Raw genomic sequence first — 14326 nt, forward strand, 5'->3', positions numbered from 1 at the left:
GCTGAATTTTTATTTATTTTTTTAACATGCAAGATACATTTCTATCTTGTTCTTTTGACATTGAACAAGTAAAACGTTCTCTTCAATGAGACACCTTTACCTCTTAGCAATTTTACACAACTGGATATCAAAGAAAGGTAAATTTTCAATTATAAGACACACTTCCATTGAAATGGTGTTTAACGGGTCTCCTCTGAGATTTATCAAAGGAAACTGGGGCAGATCATAAGTGAATGGATGTACTATGAGAGGTGGATGGTTGTTATAAACATATTCCACTTACACAGTCTTCTTGTCCTGCCGCAGGAGTTTGGAAGAAAATTCACTCAACACTTCGAGGAAGGCCAAGTTCAGTGGCGGATACTCCATGCCTTTGGGATTTTGGTATTTGAAAGCAAACTCTATTCCATCTCTGTGTTTGGGGAAAAATGCAAATTTAGCACAAAAGTCCTTATAAGAAAGCAAAACCTGATTCAATGGAAAGACTCTAGTCCGTAACAGTGCATTAAATGTGTACTATATGTCAAATAGGGAACAGAAATGCTGAATAAGACCTTTAATTTAATAAGCGTTTTAAATCATTCAATACTGGTAGAAATCCATTCAAAATGTATTTATCTACAGAAGTCACCATTAAAGTTTATGGGAATATTGTAAATAAAGAATTTAGAAAGTTTTTCTAACAGTAATGAATCTTTCAGAAGGCTTAGTAAATTGAAGCCAAACTTACTTAAAGTGGCTCTGTCCTTTTCCATCTAATTCCCCAGCTTATTTCAAATTATTTTGTTAAAATCTTAATTTTTTTTTCTTAGTGATAAAGAATTAGAGTGCTGTATCCAAGCTAAAGACAACATCTATTTACTGAAATAAATGTAAAATAAAAAGTGAAAGTCTTGTGAAAGTGAATGAACACAGATGGTACAAAACAACTAAATAGATATTCTATAACAATGTACCAGAAACGAGTTAAGTCCCAATTTCGTCCATGAAATGGATTAGAGGTGATCTCCTGAGTAAATATTCAAACACACACCCTATATGCACACACGTATTGAGACATATATATGTATGTTTTTATCCTCTGCCATGAACTGGATTCTCAACAAATCAACTTCAAATATCTCATATGAGTAAATCAATAACAGATACTGCACATTTGCATATTAGACCTCACACTAGGAAATAACATGACTTACTTATGTAACGTGGCCACCGCCTCTCTGGTCTTGATTTGATCCAAGCCAAACGTTAGTGCAAACCTGCGAGCAAGCTCTTTAATTCCACTGACGTGAGCAGATGTTCTATCCAGGTTGGGTCCTTGCTCTTGCACCAACTCGTTGAACAACTATAGAATTGTAGAATGAAAACACAGAATTGTTACTAATGAATAACTTTGTTCACCTGTAAAACAAAGGTTTGTATTTGGAGTGAAACCTACATTTCTCTACAACTTGCCTTTGAGTGGATTTAAAATGCTACATGATATTCCTATCTATTTAAAACAGATTCCATGCTCACATGATAAATGTACAGTAACATTTAGGATGCTTATTCACTACACATCAAATTATAGAAATATAAAAAAAAAAAAAAAAAAACAGGCTACAACAGCCGATTTGCTCACTACAATTTGGTGCTTAGTGAATAAACCTCACATTATAAAATATTATCCTTTACACACACATGTGTAAATACACCAAACAAACTTTACATTGAAACAGGAACATTTATGCTAAACAAATTAGTTGAAGGCACATAAAATCAGCAAATCATATTTCAACTGCACAATTAAACATGCAGTATTTGCTCTATGAATTCAATACATAGAGCAAGCACCCCTCCGTAAGTCTCTAATTGGTTAAATGAGAACTGGTGAAAGTGGTATAGCAATAGATTCCTTACCTGCTGTAAGCTGAGAATCAGAGTCTTGGCACACTGGATCTTGTCAATTTGTCGTGTTTTACTAAGGGTCTCTTTGATAATGTCCCCATAGTCATTGTAATACTGCAAAAAAGTTGAATAAAACAGGTTTATATTTATAATCCCTGTGCAGTAATGAAGAAATAAATATTTTCTGTGGAAACAGAAAAATAAACCACTGCTCATTCTTGGTTTGCTGTAAACACAATGGATAGTATACCAAGGGCAAAGTTTTAGATGTTGAGCAATCACCATGGAAACCGATATAATGTTCCTGTAGATAGTTGCATTTTTAACTGTGCCCCAAAATTGCTATTTACAAACGTAGACCAATTAATTGGGCCATTGCTTTCTCTTATTTACCATCTTCTCCAAGAGATTTTACTACAATACATATAAATTTAATGAAACATACTGATAAACTCTGCACTTACTAAGGATTAATACTATAAAACCAGAAATATACAGCATGTTTTGCAACCAGCATTATTGATGTTATGTGCACAAGGTTGCATTCGAAAGACCCCAGCAAATTGCAGCCATGGCCCTTTTTAAAAGTTTAGCAATCAGATATAAAACAGTTCAGCATTTCTGAGAATCCATAGATTCTAAATCTTTTATAAGCTAGAGTTTAAGGAATATTAATCACATAAACATTATCAAAACATTTTGGGTTTTTTAGGGCCTTTACTAAAAAGAAACAACTTCACAGTGAAATATATTAAAACATCATTACTGGTTTCAAATCAGAACAACAAGCCGAAACATCTATTGTGGTTATTCAATAGATAGTCAAAGTCATCTCATCTCAAAAATAAATAAATAGTGCTGTCTATATGGATATATACTAAAAATGTTGAAGTGATTAGAGAAGAAAATCCAGCTTTGCAGTAAAATGTTTCTCATAAGTCAAGTTAACAAGGTAAATCTAGATCAGCTTTGCTACAATTTTCCCTCCTAGAAGGATCAATTTCTAGATCGTATGTGAAATCTCCCTAAAAAGGGGGATAGCCAGAAATTTAAACTGATTGGAAGCTATGAACCAAGTTAGAAAGGATTAGATTTTAGATTGTATTGTTTTGTATAGTATTGTATGTATTTAATTATGTTATGCTTGTGTCAGAAACTCAACTTCGGAAAACGTATAAGAACCGGATTGCTCAATGATAAGATTTCTGACTGACTGTTATGTCTGCTTTATATTGAAATATAATAAAATATATATATATATATATAGATAGTTTAGGCATTGACAAGTCACAACAGATATTAGAAACCATCGGCAGTCTCGATTCAGACAACGCTAAGACTTCATTTAATTCCAACCACCATGAAAGGAGTAAGGAAACATGACGATCAAAGTAAAAACCCTTGGGAGCATATCAATGCTGATCAGTGAGAATTTAAAAATTTTGTCACCATTGGAATTTGACAAAGATGACATTTTACCGCCAAAGCTTGGATAACATAGGATACTTTGAAGTCTTCTTATCTAGTGTGTAGGACATTAGCTATCCTACCTTCATGTAGTGCTTGAAGATGTCAGCTGCCGCGTGCATATCTACAATGTCGTAAATGATCAGTTTGCAGAAAGCTGCCAGTAAGTTTCTCCTCTTGTGCAAGGCCTCGATTTTGTTGGCTTCGTCTTCCTCATCTCCTTCTGAAATTGAAAAAGTATTTGTCCTTTTAAATCTATACACAATAAAAGTGAGATTATAACACCAATAATGATATCAGGAGGCATGATTGGGCTTTGGTGTTGGTGCAGTGCATTCCAAATTCACTCCTCTGTAAACAACATTTGAGCTGTACGAAGGAGGTGTTCCCTAGCTGATATAGCCAGGCCTGTAGGTGACCAAATATTAGGCAGAAAAAAAAAAGAAGAAATTCTCCAGACACTCAGGGTGTTCAAACCGCAGACAGTTTTAATAGAACAGGCAAAAGCAGCAACGTTTTGACCTGCTAAGATATCTTTGTCAAGCTTGAGTGCCTGGAGAATTTCTTTTTTTTGTCTTATCATTGTGGGATTGCTGGTCCTGCTCCTAAACACCCGGTGGCTGCTGGGATTGAGTGCGGCTATCTTTATGTTCAAATATTAGGCTTTTACACAAGAAACCTTGCCTACCCATGCTCTGGTTCTCATCATCTTGATCAATGAAGACATGATCCATGACAAAGTTGAGCAGCTCGGACTGGAGTCCCAGGTCCGGATTAAATACCAGAAGCATTAGATTCTCTCTACCACCTGCCGTTAACTGGTGGCTGAAGATCATTAGAAGGTCACAGAGAAGCATAAATGCCTGGGGGAAAAAAATAAATATAATGGTGATTCATGGTACATAAATCAAGAATGTCACGTATCCTTCAGGTGTTGCTGAACTCCCATGGTGCTTTGCCGACAGCTTGCGGGAAGACTGGCTACAGTTTTTTAGTTGGAGAGGCTTAGATGGGTTGTAGTGGAAATCCCCAAAACAGAACACCTAGAAAAATATTCACGATAGTTACCTGCTCTTTCACAGCTGTATTGACATTAGATAGACACTGCTGGCAGACAGCCAAGAAGGATTTAACAGTCTTTCTCAACGCCAACATGTCTTCCTATAAATCAACAAGATCACTTGGTTATCCACAGCCTAAATCAAACATTGACAACTCAGGATTCTTAAAAGATATCACACCACTAATCCTGTACAGATATGGGGGTATCAAGCAAGGAATTTAAAGGAACACTGTAGGGTGATGAACACAAATTCCTAACCCTAAAGTGTTAAAACCACCCCCTCAAACCCCCCTATGCCTCTCTAAATATAGTAAAAATCTTACTTTTTTTGCAGTCTGCTTTGATCTCTGCCCCTGAACTACCTGCTTTGATGACATCATCAGAAATGTTATTCCAAGGCAATCGCAATGCTTTCTCATGGGAAAGCATTGGATTGGCTGACACGGTCAAGGTAGCAGATCATGGTCAGAGCCAGCACAAGCCAAACACAGCCCTGGCTAATCAGCATCGCCTCAGAGATGCATTGAATCAGTGCATCTCTATGAGGAATGTTCAATGTCTCCATGCAGAGGGTGGGAACACTAAATGTCAGTGCTGCACTGTGCAGCACTGCCCCAGGATGCACCTCTAGTAGCCATCTGAGGAGTGGCCAGTGGAGTTATCACTATGCTCTAATATAAACACTGCGTTTTCTCTGAAAAGACAGTGTTGACTGCAAAAAGACTGAAGGGAATGATTATACTGTCAAGAACAATTACAATAAGCTGTAGTTGTTCTGGGTTTTATTTTTTACTGTTATTTAGAAAGCGCCAACAGATTCCACAGTGCTGTTGACTATAGTGCCCCATTAATTCAAATTCTTCCCAGATTACTATAAAACAGTAAACCATTCCTAATAGAATATATTTTTTCATATCCCAAGTGACTGACTGACATGTATGCCGGTATTTCACGGTTATCAAACAGAAATTTTCCAGGGATGTGAGAAATTCAACAACTCCTGCACTAAACATAAGACACTACCATTACTGAACAAAATCTACATGGGGACATTTGGCCCAGGAAGGATGCATCCACTAAAGTAGGTTTCCATCACAGACAACACATCAACCAGAAGGACAAAGCAGTTTGTCTGACATCCACCAAGCTCATAAAACAAATATATGGCTGATCTACTTACTTTGGAAGGATTGCCTTCTGTGATCTTCACCAGCTGCCAAAGTATGGAGTAGTGGGAGCACTGCAGAGCCTGGACCCCGATCTGTAAATAAGGAAAATATGATTACTCTCCCTCCACTAATATTTTAATGCAAAAAGTGCATTTAAAGAACAAATGTTTTCTTTACCTGTTCTATCATGCCTTCGTGTTCAATCCCAGCTCTCAGTAGCCGATAACAGTTGCCAAACAAATCCCATTTAGTGAGATCATGAGCGCTGCAATTAACAAACAAACAACAACAAAAAAAACAGGTTACCCACCACAAAGCAAGAAAAAGTGAATATATCATTCACTAGTGGGTATATTACAATGGTGCCCTTCGGGTAAGTAGAAACAAAAATGTTTTTACAGCGAGTTAGTGAAACCTCAGGCATATACACATCTGAATTTACCTTCCTGGATTGTATAGTAGAATGCGCAAGCAGCCACATAATCATAACAATACCAATATGCACATTGCGTTCTGGGAATGAGTGTGTGCTAAACCCACTAAATCAATGTAGAAATAGTTTAGCATAGTGTCTACGTAGATGACAAATACATGGGAATACTCAACTCAGAATAAATGGCCAAATTAGCATTACAATGCCATCTTTTAATTTTATACGATGAGTTTACTTTAAAGGGAAACATTCTTTATCACAGAAATTTGAGAAAAAAAACACACAAAAAACCCCCAAAAAAAAAAAAAAAAACCACTTGCAGCAAGGCTATTCAAGGGGTGAAAAGGGAAAAATGAATACACGGTTTATAGTTTAACTTACTTTAAGATTTTTTTTTTGTTTCCAAAATCCAAAATGTCTACAATATAATCCGCATTGTACATTATCAGCAACCCCGGGCTGCTCATTCAATGTTCTCCTCAAAGACTACACAATGATCTAATTGGGGCAAGGGGGAGGGATTTATAATAGGCAGCTGTGAAACCTCAAGTATTGTCAGTATGAAGAGCAGGGTTGAAAGGATGTAGTCACTTAAAAGAAAGAGGTGTACTTACTTGTGAAAGCACGTTAACCGTTTTAATGAGGCCAGTACATTGTAGATATCATCTTCATCGGCTTCTTCTGCCTGGTGTAAAAAAAAACAAAAAAAAAACAGGTTAATGAGCATTTAAGTCAAATCACTAGAGGCCACTTATGTCTCTGTGAGCAAAGACTGAACGCATAAATTCTCCTGTAAACCAGACGTACACTGACACTGTATTAGGCACGTTTCTTAAGGTCACCATAGAAGTGACAAGAGAAAAGTAACTCATACTAAAACGTAATCTTATTAGAGAAAAGACACCAAGGTTCTAAAATAATTTTCTTCAAGAGGAGTTGTGTACTGCGAGTATGCATTAGCTGTATTTTTCACCTAGTGTAAACATTGGATTGTTGTTTCCTTGTTGCCATTGTTAAACAAGGCTAGGATACATTTACTTTTAAAAAACTTTGGCAAACTCTGCAGCACCGAACACTATTGACTTTAAATCACATCTAGACATTAACGTAGATTAAAAGACCGGAAAGAATTAATTGAAGATCATGTTGGTTAATTAAGTTTGATGATTGTATTTTTTTTATCCTATTAGATTGAAAAGCTAACACTAGGAAGCTGCTAATCAGCGTAAAATAATGGTTCACTGCATCCATCTCCAATTAGGTCCCAAGGCATTTAATGAGGCAACGGCCAATTCATTAACTATATATGAGCTGCACGTTCACAACTGAATCACACATAGAAATGAATGCAAACCATAAACCAGCCTGCAATTATGACCACTTAAGAATCTTTATGTCCATAACGGCACGGATATAAAATCACTGAACTAAAAGAATGGTCAGTCTCAACCTTTTTACATTAAATTTATTGATCTTAACAGATGCACATCATTTTTGGCTCCTAAATAATAATAACAAAATAACCCAAAACCTACATCATCCAGTTTGGTCCTAAACAATGTTCTCCTGCTCTGCAATGGCCAAAATGCCCCCCTGTTATTGGAATAGAATACCCATATCACACAAGAGGAAAACGGATTCAAATGCAAAGATCGACTACCCATGGTTACCATCCAAGTTTTCCCATTTTACACCACCTACATAAATTGAAGGAATAGTCTAGCAACCAGAAATATCAAGAAACCATGCAGGAAACAAGACCAACACATTGTGCAGGTGTGTATCTACCTCCTGGAGCAGCTCCTCCACAGCGTGTGAGAATCTGTCAGCCAGTTCATCAATTAGCTGGCTGTGTGCTACATCCACACGGTTCTGGATAGTGTACTCCTCGCTGCATAGTATGCTGTATGTTTTACTGCATGCCTCCAGCACATCGGACTCTGTGTGCTTCTCCACAACAAACTTTATCTGCTTCAGCAAGCTGTCCAGGTGCTACATTTGCAACAGAGCAGGGGTCAGCAAAGCACATGTGTTTACAACAGTTTACAAAAGCGGTACTTAAGGTTTTGAAAATAAACCAAGTAGTTACACTATACAGACATATTTTCACCTTTTTTTTTTTGGAGTAAACTCACTAAGAACCAAAGTGCAAAGGGACCCAGATTAGTTTAGCCTGTACAATTATCTATACAATGCCTTCCTGCAATTTTGTAAGATGGGTTTACTTTAAAGTGGTCCTAAATTCATTTTGTCAAATAATTTTACATGATAAGTATTAATATTCATCTTTGTATTCTATGAATGAGTAACACACTGTAGAATTACGTGTTAAAGCAATACTCTAAGCACCAAAACAACGTTGGTGTAACAAAGCAGTTTTAGTGTATAGATCATGCCCTTTAGGAGTGAAATCATGCCGTCCTAGTCACATGTCCCCTGGCTGTGACTCATTTACATGTGATACCTGCATGAAAAATATGGTTTCATTTTCAATCAGCACTGTGTTTTCTTAATTGTAGTTTTTACCTCATGTTCTGTTAATTCAACTTTAAATCACACATAGGAGGTTCATGTAGGCTATTAACATAATTAGTGATAAGGAATTCTACAATAAACAGAAATAAAGGAAGTTTAAACATTAGATCGCTCTTTACAGGAGACTGTCATATCCAGGGGAGGTTTGACTAAGGTTGTATAAAACAAAGTGATTTAACTCCTAAAACTGAGCAGTGGTGTATAAATCATGCAGGGTCACGATCTATACACCAAAACCATTCCATTAAGCTAAAGCTGTTTTAGTGCTTATAGTGTCCCTTTAAATCTATGTAACAACTTATATCAGCATAATTTAAATTTGTTATAAATGTTAAAAGGAAATCAGATGGTGTAATGTAGAATTACCCCCCATTGAGTGGCAAATTGAAAAAAATTCAAGCAGGGTTTTTTGGTTCAACAGCAATAATTTTTGCATATAAAGGCTGAACTTTGTAGACTTGAACCTTTATTAAACCTACATTACCATGTAACTTTGTAGATTATTTGATTTAGAGACATACAGGGCAGATTTGTTCACATACCTTTTCCATTCTCCCAGTGCTATAAAGTTCCAGGTCAAAAAATTGAGGGATCTGAAGAAGATTTGCAACTTTCTCAGCATCAGCAGAATACTGTAACAAACAAACAAATAAATGAAATTTGGTTAACTCACAATTAAAGACAATTAAGATATAAACCGTTGCAGGGCCTCCTATCTGTCCCAGGTTACAACTTGTGTGCTGGTGAAAGCAATGGCCATTACTGCCTTCAATAATAGTAATTTTAAACAAAAGGATTATTTAAATGGACACTACAGGCAATCAGACCACGTCCTCTCATTGAAGTGGTCCGGGTATACAATCCATTAACCTACAGCTAAAAACATTGTTTTCATTGTAGGGTTAAGACCGCCTCTAGTGGCTGTCTACCAGTGCTTCATGCCTTTTCACTAACTTTAACTCCATAAAACGATGCTGGACATCCTTACGTTTTGCAGAAGGATGTCCAACATATTCTAAATCCTTATAGGAAAGGATTGATTCAATGCTTTCCTACAGAGCAGGCTTAATGTGTGCAGGGAGTTCAATGCATAAGTAGTTTATTCTCTGGATGACGTTTGAGGAGTCTAAGATGCTGCCAGCACCAAACGACCTGAAGGCCTTTCCCATGGCTCTGCCCCCAATTGAGGTATGGCTAAAACAGAGATTACGCACTTCTTCTAGCCAAATTGATTGATACCTGTACTTAAAATGGCACTATGCTAGGCTGAATGCAGCCAGCTGACACTGAGCCAAACATAGCTGCCCTTTGCTGATCAGGCTAACACTTCCTCACTAGACCAAGCATCACAAATGAGAAGCTGCATTAAAAAAATAAAAACAGTTTAATGCTGAATAGAAGTAAAGTGCCAATGACTCCAGACACTATAACCACTTCAATGAGATTATGCAAGTGTGGTGCCAACTGTATCCCTTTTAGGGTTAAATGAACTATCCATGCCTGCTGTAATCGTTCTGGTGCCTAAAGCTCCATAGTACTGTCACACAGTAATCAAATAATTTCAGTATGTTTCAACAAATTACAAAGCTAAACAAGGCCATGAAGGACCATGCTCATTGGACAGGACAATATTGGCACATGCTGTAGTGCTTTGATTGTTTCTTTAATTAGTTGAGATGGATATTAAAAATATCCATCTCAGAGATTTTGCCTTTTTACAGAAAGAAAGGTTATTGTCAGCATCTCTCAGATAAGGGGTTTGCTTTGGTGTTGGTACATGAGCATGCACAATAATAGTTAATGTAGTGGTAAATGTCTTAAATATGCATAAGGACGTGTGATATAATGCATATAAACTAATTTTTGGTTTTGTAACAGTACAATGAAAAATCATCAGATTCCAAAATTACACACAACAGGGGGAGCTTGGCTTATTTGCAGTAGAAATAAAGCAGAATGTGTGAAATGTAATTCCAGGAACAGCCACAAGGAGCATCTTAAATATGTTAAGTGTCAGGCTAGGATTTAATGTTACTAGAGTAATTTAAGTAGATATTGCAACAGTTTCATTTAGAATTCACTAGATTGGGTATTGTAAAAAAAGTCAAAATTAAGTTTGCTTCTGTCCTTAACGCACAGCCCATGGACCTTAAAAGAACTAAAGATGTTGCAGTTAACTGATCCAAAAACGAATCTGAGATTTTATTACATATCCCTCGTCTCAAACTGGAACTGCGAAGTCAGTGAACTTCTATATGTGTGATGTTAACCTAGTTAGTGCTTTAACAACCCTCTATTGTACACCCAGAGAAGCTTCTATTCTAACGGATCAAACTTCACATCCACCGCACCATTTGCAGACTGTATAGTAACCTATAAGTAGGTTTTGCTTTTCTAGTGTGTTTTCCAAAAATGCCAGGATACTTTTTTTCAACAAAACGCTATACAAATGGGCAAAACCTTTACCATCAGCCTTACCTTACCAAAAGAATATTCTAAAAGGGATTTATCTTTGCACTCTGTTTTATGGACAAGGCAGTAGGATGTTTAAAACCAGGAATAATTGCCCAATCTCAATTACCGCCTCATTACAGACAAAAGTAAATGCTATTTTAGGTAATAAACAAGTCTTGATCTAATTTAGGTTTTTATTTTTGCTGTGCGTCCTATATTTAAAGACAGAAGTAAACATTGCACGGTTTTCATGGGAAGAACTGCGGTGAAGGAAAATAATTCCATTGACCTCTTAGGGATGCCACCTTTCATACAGATCATAGCAAATTGTGACACTACAATAGCCTCCAGAATAGTACCTACTGCAAGTTATTTTATACCACAATTAGAAAACAAACCTTAGACAGCAGCATTGGCAGTGCAACAATGAAATGCTCTGTCAGCTTGTTCTTGTCGTCTATCTGAGTTTTTCGCTCCTTCGCTGTTAACACCTATAATACAAATGAACACAATTAACCTCTAAACAAGAAACCACAGAATGGCTGCATTATCATCACGAATGCTTTTTTTTTTTTTAAACAAAACATTTTTGATCTTGTGAAAATAATTTTTTTGTGTTTTATTTCAATTACTATAACCCTTACCGAGTTCTCTTCGGCCATCACCAGAAAATGTTTCCTACTCTGTGGCTATGACTGCTATAATGTAATTCAATTGTGTATGAGGTGTAATACTTTGGGACAATTTAAAGGAAACTATAGGCACCCCAGACCACTTCAGTTCATTGATGTAGTCTGGAGAAAGTGTCCTAGTCCCCCTTAGTCATGCAATGACTAAGAATGCCTCTAGTGGCGTGAGCCAGAGGGACACAATAGCATTAGGAATACAGATTTATATTCCTATTGTTCTAGTTTTCCTTTAAGAGTATCTTATTGTGTTTTTACAATGTACATTGGTCACTGGTTTGATAAACTCATGAAATGTACTCTCTAACAAGGGCTGCTCCCACAAGAGACTACTGCACCTCTTCCATCTACTAAGGGACATTAATTAGGAAACGGATATTCTGATTTTGCACATGTGAAATTTAAAAAGATTTGTTTCTACTTTTGGTTCTAGAATAAACACCCTAGAAATGCCGTTTTAAAAGAGCAAGAACAACAAAGAAAAGGTAGTAAATCAGGGTCCTTTGTGTAAGAAAACATAAGAAATAAAAAGAAGTGTAAAGAAAACACTCATACAACATGTAATCCATACCCTTTTGCCAGTTCCTCTTCCAACAGGAGGGTGAGCTTCTGCAGCTTGACGTATTGTACAGACCATGAGCTCAATCAATGCAGTCTCTTGGCGCTCAGACATCACTAAAAACAATAAAAAATAAATAAAATTAAAAAAAAAAAAACACAATGATTTCAATTTTATTTTAAAGCTGCGTTAAAAACTATGTAACAAAGTGTTAAGTGGTATGATAATTCACAAAAATACTTGTAAGAGAAAAATTAAATGCCAGTTCCAAATAATATGCATTATGTAAATGAAGCCATCACATATCACTTCAACAACAAAATAAATAAATTTAAAAAATGGCAATATCAATCTGTTCATTTATATATCCATAATAGATATTTACCCCTGTGCCGCACTATAAACTAGGGTGTAAAATAATTAAAAAAACAGAATGAGGCACACTTGAGGAATTTGGATTAAAGTAGAATTTAGTGGTTTTAAAAAGGTGAATTTACAATGAAGGTTTCAGTCTCACAAGGTCTTTAATCAAGACACCTACAATGTGTAAAATGGCAGATATTAGTAAACGAATGGTGAAGAAAATGAGGGAGATTGTGAGAAAGAGGCTACATAATCCTGTGAAGTCATCGCTTACATATAAAGTAGTGAACATGACGACGTAATCTCTAGACGAGGGGTTCCTAATTCATTTTTCCAGTGGAACCCTTTGACATAGCGTATCAACATCGTGGAACCCTCAAACCCCCAATGAACCATCTACAATTGAGGAAACAGTTCAAAGTGTTAATTTTGTTTAACCCACTGAAAGCCAAGGTGCCCAATGAAGATCCAGTAAAATTCGCTTAGCAGGTTAACGTGTGTCACCTACTCATGACGATAGAAGGGCATGGTCAATGCCCATGACCCTGAGCATCAGTAGAGTATGTCCCACCTGTTCAAAATGTCCGGCCACCGGTTGAGTGGATTTGCCTTCAAGTATCATGGGCATTGACCATGTCCCCCTATTCCCATGAGCAGGTGACATACGTTAACCTGCTGAGAAGAGAATCTTACTGGATCTACAATGCACACCTTGGCCCCCAGAGGGTTAAACAAAATTAACCTTTGAAATGCTTCCCCTATTGTAGATGGTTCATTAGCTTCCTTTTATTTGTTATATTTGCGAATTTTCTTACATGTGTATTTACCTCTAGTTCTATTCCATATTGGTGAGTAGCAGATACTTTACAAGTCACTTGGGTTTTGGTACACTTTGCTCTCCATTCATGGTCTAATCCGTAAACGGACACTATCCAGTTTTATGAATTGTCCAGCGTTTACGTCATTATGTTTACTACTTAAAAAGGCATGTGGTGACATCACCAGATTATGAACCCTTTTTCTCATGGTCATTAGCTTATATATATCTGACGTTTTACGTGTGGCAGGTATCCATTGTAAATTCACCTTTGGATTAAAGAAGAATGTAGTTGATTTACAAATTCCTTGAGCGTGCCTGATTCAGTTATGTATATCCTAGCCGACAGAGCAACACCAGGATACATACAACAGGAGATCAGTGTGCTGGGCTTTTGCAGACACAAACAATTTATTGAATTATTTTACAGCACTTAAAAGCAAGGCATGACTGGGTTTATAAGGATTACCTTCCTCCCCTTGGACTGGCTCTTCCACCAGCAGCTCTGCCATGCATTCCCAGTCTTTCAGAAGCTCATGAGAACTTTCCCACAAACTATCCACTAAATAGGCTGCATGCTCATGCAACTGAAAGAGAAAAATGTATATATGATAAGATCACACAGAACAGAGTGTATGTACATTAAATCAGCACTGTATTTCTCAATACAAATTCACAGACTGCAATTGTGTCGAATTCTTTGACTGCAAATCTACAGTTTTAGGTTTGATTTTGCCTGACAGCACTTTGTGAGCAATTACACAATACTAGGCTATACATTTGTTTAATATTACAGACTATGCCTGAAAGGAGGATAGTTTATCGAAAAAAAAGTAATGTAACACCTTACTCACTATATCTGTTTGGACAGAGTATCCAAACTGCATTCC

At 36.7% G+C, this 14326-nt stretch overlaps 1 protein-coding gene and 1 long non-coding RNA gene across 5 annotated transcripts in view; one reads left to right on the forward strand and one right to left on the reverse strand.

The window, feature by feature from the left end:
* LOC134586612 (uncharacterized) overlaps nt 1-14326 on the forward strand; it is an 880984-nt gene that overhangs the window by 286899 nt on the left and 579759 nt on the right. The gene's annotated exons all lie outside the window — the stretch shown is intronic.
* STAG1 (STAG1 cohesin complex component) overlaps nt 1-14326 on the reverse strand; it is a 127322-nt gene that overhangs the window by 7230 nt on the left and 105766 nt on the right. For all 4 annotated transcript variants that reach the window (XM_063442237.1, XM_063442236.1, XM_063442235.1 and 1 more), the window contains 14 exons: nt 13906-14023; nt 12269-12372; nt 11410-11502; nt 9100-9189; nt 7811-8014; nt 6637-6707; nt 5767-5854; nt 5601-5681; nt 4426-4518; nt 4046-4220; nt 3441-3580; nt 1903-2004; nt 1197-1345; nt 284-412 (listed from right to left, as the gene is read on the reverse strand). In XM_063442237.1, coding sequence (XP_063298307.1) covers nt 284-412; nt 1197-1345; nt 1903-2004; nt 3441-3580; nt 4046-4220; nt 4426-4518; nt 5601-5681; nt 5767-5854; nt 6637-6707; nt 7811-8014; nt 9100-9189; nt 11410-11502; nt 12269-12372; nt 13906-14023 — 1637 coding nt within the window. The remainder of the gene's footprint in view (nt 1-283; nt 413-1196; nt 1346-1902; nt 2005-3440; nt 3581-4045; nt 4221-4425; nt 4519-5600; nt 5682-5766; nt 5855-6636; nt 6708-7810; nt 8015-9099; nt 9190-11409; nt 11503-12268; nt 12373-13905; nt 14024-14326) is intronic.

This window comes from Pelobates fuscus, chromosome 2, assembly GCF_036172605.1.
Source record: "Pelobates fuscus isolate aPelFus1 chromosome 2, aPelFus1.pri, whole genome shotgun sequence".
In the NCBI taxonomy this organism is placed as follows: Eukaryota; Metazoa; Chordata; class Amphibia; order Anura; family Pelobatidae; genus Pelobates; species Pelobates fuscus.